Genomic DNA, 6,652 nt, shown 5'->3' with positions numbered 1-6,652 from the left:
AAGATTTTGGCTCAACATCTTCACGTACCTAAACGCCTTCTTATGGGCTGCGTGTCTTCTTTTGGCAATTCTTCCTCGAATGCATTCTTTGCACATTTAATCCCGTCAGGTACTGCAATAATACAGGCACATTCCATCCTCCGGGGTTGAGAGAAGGGAACAGAGCAAAGAAGAAGTCAGGGGGTTAAAACCTTCCCTGTAACTGGAGCATAAAATGACTTTTCTGTTTTGACATTTTCAGCATGCTTCTCTGTTGGTAATTCAACATGTATAGTACTGTATCACATTATCGCATGGCAGTTCCTATAGATCGGCCACTGCTGTGTCTAAAGGGGCCATTATCTTTTGAGTTTATCTGTCTTCGACCAAAACCCTTTTTAGCTTCAACATGCTTGCCCTGGACCAGTGCATTAAGGCCTTTTGCAGGGTGTAATGCGTTATTAATGGCTTTAAGTGACAGCAGTTATCTTTTTATTTCCAATTCTCTTGAAACCCATGTAGTCAGAACCTGGTGTAGCAGTCGCGCTGGTCTGGCCTTGTGTGCACTATCCACTCCTTGTTGTGTAGTAAATCATTTTTTATTTCCAGTTTATTTGCACTATGATATTTAGAGCTTCAAGCCTTTTTGTCCGACCGTCAATATCTAGTCCATTAACTCACTCGGTACGATTTAAGATTGTGATTGAAATTGACTATACTTCTTTAAAACCCCCGCTGAATACTCTTCCTCCTGCATAATGTACAGCGTTATAGTCAATATAATATATATTGGGATGAAGTTGCCTTAGATTTTTTTTGTGCTGCAACTATTCTCAGGAAACCTCGAGCAATGCACTAAGTGATTATACAAAAATATAAAATGGGAAGAAAGCGTTCGGTGCTGTAGGGAGATTGACGCTCTTCATGTAAATTTAAGGCCAGTAGTTTCAAAATAAGAGATTTTGAATTGTATAATTTGACCAAATGAATTAAACCTATTGTGAAATAAAACAGGGAAATAGCAGTGATGAAAGTAAACTACTGGCCTTACTGGAACCAGTCCTACTGGAAAAGCAGTATGACAGTTGGTCCTGTTCATGAAGGGTGTTGGTGTTCCCAGTCAGAGCTTTGTGAATGAATGAGGGTTAACTGATGCCAGCTGTGAAGTGTGTGTTTCTATGTGAGCTGTTTGTTTTCTTGGCTTTGGTGAAGGGACATGGGGTCCAGTCTGAGCAGAGACCCCGCTATCAGGGATACATTTTTGTCTTTCAGTTTTTAGTGGAACCTTCTCAGAGATATGAATTCATTTTCCCATCATTTGTTTCAGTTAATGTAAAGAAAATAAATAAAGGTCTCTAAGCTTGCTGTTCTCTGTGTTTCTGTTGTTGATTTCTATTACAAAAATGGCTCTTTAAGGGCTTTAGTAAGTAGAGCTGGATCGATACTGGATTTTTTTTGAGGCTGATGTCCATATTTGAGAGTTAAAAATATCCAGAATATCAGTCTAAACATACAGTTTTAATAAGAAAACTAACCTGTGCTCTCTGGTGGACAAACTATATAATGGAGACACTGTGATTAGGTCATATTGTTCATATCAACCCAGTGATTTATTTGTCAAGCTCTATTGGTCAGATAATGACAAGCAGCAGCCTTTAACATAAACCTTTGATTACATCAATCTCAATTACTGCCAGCCCTCCTTGAAAGTAGTTAAGCAAGTATCTTGAAGGAGAATACAGAGCTGAATTTTTTTTAAAGCACCTTAAATGACTTCTTAGCTCTTTGGCCTGCTCACTTACCCCACATATCCCACTGTCACTCTCTGAACCTTAAACCTTTTTTCTCAGTTTAAGTGCAAATGAAGAGGCGTGGTCATGGTCTTTGCCATTAAAGGACTAATATGATTGAGTTGAAAAAAATGGTCCAGACATTGTGACATGTCACAGCAGGAAAAGCACAGGTGTGAATCATAACTGTATTGATGGCTTAATTCCATTTAGTTGCTTCAGTTTCAGCGTCCTGTTATTGTTCATGCTGGTTCACTGTCACACTGTCAAGGCTTACTGGCACACCTGAATGAAACAGTCAGCTTAAAGTTGTTAATATCACTTTTCTGCTGCGATGACACGAACTGACTGCTGGGAAAGGCCTGTTGTCAAATTGAGCATTGTTTCCACGTCAGGGGCTAATACGGACCTTAGGCACATGTAATGGTTATTTTCACATTAATAATCCATTTATATCCCTGTAAATCAGGCAGTGATCGCGCCTCTAACGTGGCCCTGATACTGACCGCCTAATTATGCATGCGCACGTGCTTAGGGTACCTGTCGGGCGCCGCATGGGAAACCGGGATAGGATGTGACGTAGTTCGTTAATCCTCTTAGTTTAATTAAGCTGAAGCAGCAGGCCCACACCATTAACAGCAGAGGTTTCAGAAATCGATTTGATTGACTGAGGAGTCAAACGGAGGCCGGCAGGAGCAGCTTTAGGGTGCGAAACAATCTGAGGTGCTCGGGCTCCTGCAGGATGCTGCACGGGCGGATGCTGTGGAGCGCTGCGGTGCGTCAGGTCACTCCGCGTCTGACCTACAGCACCGCAGCACGGCCGCAGGTAGGCTGGTGGCTGCTGGCTGGTAGCAATGAGCTACTGCGGATGACTTTGTCTTTGGGCTTAAACATTTGAACATTGCATATTGCTGTATTTGACAACGATACTAGATACATAAAGATAAGATTAAGTGTAAAAGAGTTTTAAACTATTGAAGAGATTTTTTAATTTTAATGAAAATGTCTTAAAATGTATTGTGGACTAATATATTTTCGTTATACTGCAGAATATAAGCCTACCAATTAGTCCTACGTATTAGTTACAGTTTGTTTAACATATGATGGTAATTTTCAAACCACTGGAATTGAAACAGCTGTTTTTTCAGAAGCATGAAACTTGAATAAATATATACAAAGTTCAGTTTCTCAAAAAATTTGGACAGAAATCAGTGTTTACTCGCATATAAAGTAAGGACTTCCATTTCCAAGCTCAGACATAAAATCCACATATTGGCATGTAAAACATATGTGAGGCCTTCTCCATACTGTATGTGTTGAAGTGATTTTTCATACAACGCAGCCTAGTTTTCAACAGAAAATTATTTGCCAACTTTGATAATCAACAATTGCTTTGGTCTTTTTTTTTTTTTTTTTCAAACAAAAGTGACAAATATTTCCTGGTTCCAGCTTCTTGGATGTGAGGATTTGATGTTTTCTTTGATGGAAATAAAACTATACTTAATGTCTTTTGGCTTTGGACTATTGGTTGTACAAAAAAGCCATTTGAAGATGTCACCTTGGACTGGGGGAAATTAACCATCAGGTGATTAATCACAAACATAATTGGTAGATAAATCAATAATGGAAAGAATCCTCTGTTGCAGCCCTTAAGTGATGGCATCTCTAATTTTCATGCATCCATCTTTGCACTGATGTTATCACACAGGCCACTTTGTCAGTAACACTTTTCTCTATCTTCCTATCTGTCACCAGGTGAAGCCAAAAAAGACCAAATTTGGCCCTCTAAGTGATGAAGACCGGATATTTACCAACTTATATGGCCGCCATGACTGGAGGTAAAAACATATAACAACATGACATTATGAATGAAGCACACCATCACTTTTACATTTATAAAAAATATTTTCTGTGATTATGAAATGCAAAAATTACCATTCCCACTAAAATCTTAACTCATATCACATCTGTCAAATGTAATATGATTAACTTTGCATGTTGCTCAGCACTAATACAAATACTTCCTTCCAGACTCACGGGAGCCCTCAGACGAGGAGACTGGTACAAGACCAAAGAGATCATACTGAAGGGATCAGACTGGATCCTAAATGAGGTGAAAGTCTCAGGGCTTCGAGGCAGGGGAGGAGCAGGCTTCCCCACTGGCATGAAGTGGAGCTTCATGAACAAGCCCAGCGACGGCAGGTGGGAACACGAAGGAAAAGAAAGGATCGAGATCTGACTTGTCAGAGACGCTCGAAGCATCCGTCACCGTCCACACCAGTAATGCCACTCTGCTGATGTAGCGGTGCATTATGTGTTTTCCTCTTTTCTGTGTTTTAGGCCCAAGTACCTGGTGGTGAATGCTGATGAGGGTGAGCCGGGGACATGTAAAGACCGCGAGATAATGCGTCATGACCCTCATAAGCTAATAGAAGGCTGTCTGGTCGCTGGGAGAGCCATGGGCGCTCGTGCTGCGTACATCTACATCAGAGGAGAGTTTTACAATGAGTCATCAAATCTACAGGTACACAGAGGTGCAGATTCATGGCTCATCAGTCCAGAGAAGCTGCATGCTTTACGTCTTGTCTCTTCAAACAGGTGGCCATTAATGAGGCATACAAAGCAGGACTGATAGGGAAGAATGCCTGTGGCTCGGGGTATGACTTTGATGTGTTTGTGATGCGGGGAGCTGGAGCCTACATCTGTGGGGAGGAGACGGCCCTCATCGAGTCTCTAGAGGGCAAACAAGGGAAACCCCGACTCAAGCCGCCGTTCCCTGCAGACATAGGTGAGGTAAAAGCTCCTAGATCTGGTTTCCACTGGGGTTAATTATGGTTTAAGAAACTGCAAAATAGGGTTATGTTGTAATTACAGTCCTGAAGTGGAGTGCTGCTTTTCTCTCTCTCTCCCTGAAGGGGTGTTTGGATGCCCAACGACGGTGTCCAACGTGGAGACAGTTGCTGTGGCACCTGCGATCTGTCGTCGAGGCGGAGCTTGGTTTGCCAGCTTTGGGAGGGAGAGGAACTCTGGGACGAAGCTGTTCAACATCTCTGGTCATGTGAACACACCGTGCACAGTGGAGGAAGAGATGTCTATTCCTCTGAGGGAGCTAATAGAGAGACACGCAGGTGTGTGTTTACAGTCCACCTCTGTGTTGATGCAGATTTACTCTTTGAGATGCTGACATGACTTCCTCTCTCCTCTTGTGTGATTGGTGCAGGAGGAGTGAGGGGAGGTTGGGACAATCTATTAGGAGTGATCCCAGGAGGGTCCTCCACTCCCATCATCCCTCGCCACGTGTGCGATGATGTTTTGATGGATTTTGATGACCTGGTCCGTGCAGAGACTGCACTGGGAACTGCTGCCATCATAGTTTTGGATAAATCGGTAAAGAGATCTATGAACAATGTGCATAACAACACACACTATGCCTTCAGTGACAACTAACCCGGAAAGATAATCTGAGAACTGTATTTTTCCTCCAGACTGATGTGATTCGAGCCATCGCACGTTTGGTTGAGTTCTACAAACATGAGAGCTGTGGCCAGTGCACCCCCTGCAGAGAGGGTAAAGAACTGCAGAATGCATCACTTCTTACTACCAACACTGTCTCTGTACTCTGAGGCCCTTTCTCTCTTAAATAGACGGAGGTGTTGACACCAGTAGAATAGAAAAATAAATCATCATGAATAAAGCCAAGTGCCTCCCTTAAGGTTTTTATGACCCACAGATTACTACATACTATATGAAGCAGTGGTGGGAATACTTCTCTGTTGTATTCACCTTTTCTCTCCCTCAGGAGTTGACTGGATGGATAAAATGATGTGGAGGTTTGTTCGAGGAGAGGCAGCCGTTTCAGAGATCGACATGATCTGGGAGCTAAGCAAGCAGATAGAGGGACACACCATCTGCGCCCTGGGGGACGGAGCTGCCTGGCCCGTGCAGGTGAGAGCTCTGGAGTTTTTTAATTTTTTTCAACCAGTAAAAAAAAAAAAACAGAAAAACAAAGCTGTTAATGAAACCCTGACTGAGCCTGCAAGTTCAAACAAGTACTAATTTACATCTTAACGATCACTTTTTTTAACCGACAGGGACTGATCCGCCACTTCCGGCCAATCATGGAGAGCCGCATCGCTCAGTATAACAAGAAGAACCCTCCAAGAGAGCCAGAGATTGAGATGATCTGAAACTGTGCAGATGCCCATTTTAACATTCAGTCCTTCGCAAAATTTAGTCATTATGCTCTGCTGCTTTGTGTCGATCACTTTAACATAGTTTCTAAATGTGATATTTATTCTTATTAAGAATGCTGTTGTACTGCTTAAAATAAATGTTTTCCAAGTTTGAAGTTATCATCACTGCAACACTGCATTCTTTATGGATGATAAGTAGCCTGTTGTTGTAATATCAATTCTGCAGTAAATCACTTTAATCCACCATTTACTTTGGCAGGCGGGACTGTTGACAGCTAACTGGCAGATGTAGCCAACTTGGTTTGTAGCGATCTCTTTGCCAAGTGTGGCAGCATGGACTTTAATGGGGGAAAATACGCATAACAAGGAATCACAAGCTCAAACACGGCAATAAATTAAGTTTATTTATTTCATAAAAGCATGAAATAAATTCAATAATTTTACTACATGTTAGTCCAACATGGTCTTTACAAAAAAACAGAATAGAAAAGGATGGTGTCAGCGACTTGGACAGGGAAAAGGGAAAGAAAAGGGGGTGACAAAGTAGGAAGAGCTGTATTAGGGATAAAATGAAAAGTAGTCAGTGATGTACAACATAACTGCCTTGTGATAGTTTTTACAGACACTATATTCAAACACTTCACCTGGCATGTGTTTTTATCCCATTTCAAATAAAACTTGAGGCAGAAT

General features: G+C 41.8%; 1 protein-coding gene across 1 annotated transcript; it reads left to right on the top strand.

The window, feature by feature from the left end:
- Nucleotides 1-2,380: 2,380 nt before the first annotated feature.
- LOC139333577 (NADH dehydrogenase [ubiquinone] flavoprotein 1, mitochondrial-like) lies at nt 2,381-6,651 on the top strand. The gene is made up of 10 exons (XM_070966080.1): nt 2,381-2,595; nt 3,525-3,607; nt 3,801-3,971; nt 4,110-4,293; nt 4,368-4,557; nt 4,685-4,897; nt 4,990-5,156; nt 5,255-5,336; nt 5,569-5,714; nt 5,861-6,651. Exons 1-10 carry the CDS (start codon nt 2,512-2,514, stop codon nt 5,954-5,956), a joined length of 1,416 nt encoding a protein of 471 aa, XP_070822181.1. The 5' UTR covers nt 2,381-2,511; the 3' UTR covers nt 5,957-6,651.
- The last annotated feature ends 1 nt before the right edge of the window (nt 6,652 follows it).

This window comes from Chaetodon trifascialis, chromosome 7, assembly GCF_039877785.1.
Source record: "Chaetodon trifascialis isolate fChaTrf1 chromosome 7, fChaTrf1.hap1, whole genome shotgun sequence".
In the NCBI taxonomy this organism is placed as follows: domain Eukaryota; kingdom Metazoa; phylum Chordata; class Actinopteri; order Chaetodontiformes; family Chaetodontidae; genus Chaetodon; species Chaetodon trifascialis.
Note: the sequence above shows the minus strand (reverse complement) of the source record. Positions and strands in the feature narration are given on the sequence as shown.

Excerpts from the sequence above, each read along its gene's own strand:
- LOC139333577 (XM_070966080.1), top strand. The coding sequence starts at position 2,512 with ATGCTGCACGGGCGGATGCTGTGGAGCGCTGCGGTGCGTCAGGTCACT. Across the intron at positions 5,157-5,254 it reads TCATAGTTTTGGATAAATCG|ACTGATGTGATTCGAGCCAT; the intron begins GTAAAGAGATCT and ends TTTTTCCTCCAG. Across the intron at positions 5,715-5,860 it reads GAGCTGCCTGGCCCGTGCAG|GGACTGATCCGCCACTTCCG; the intron begins GTGAGAGCTCTG and ends TTTAACCGACAG.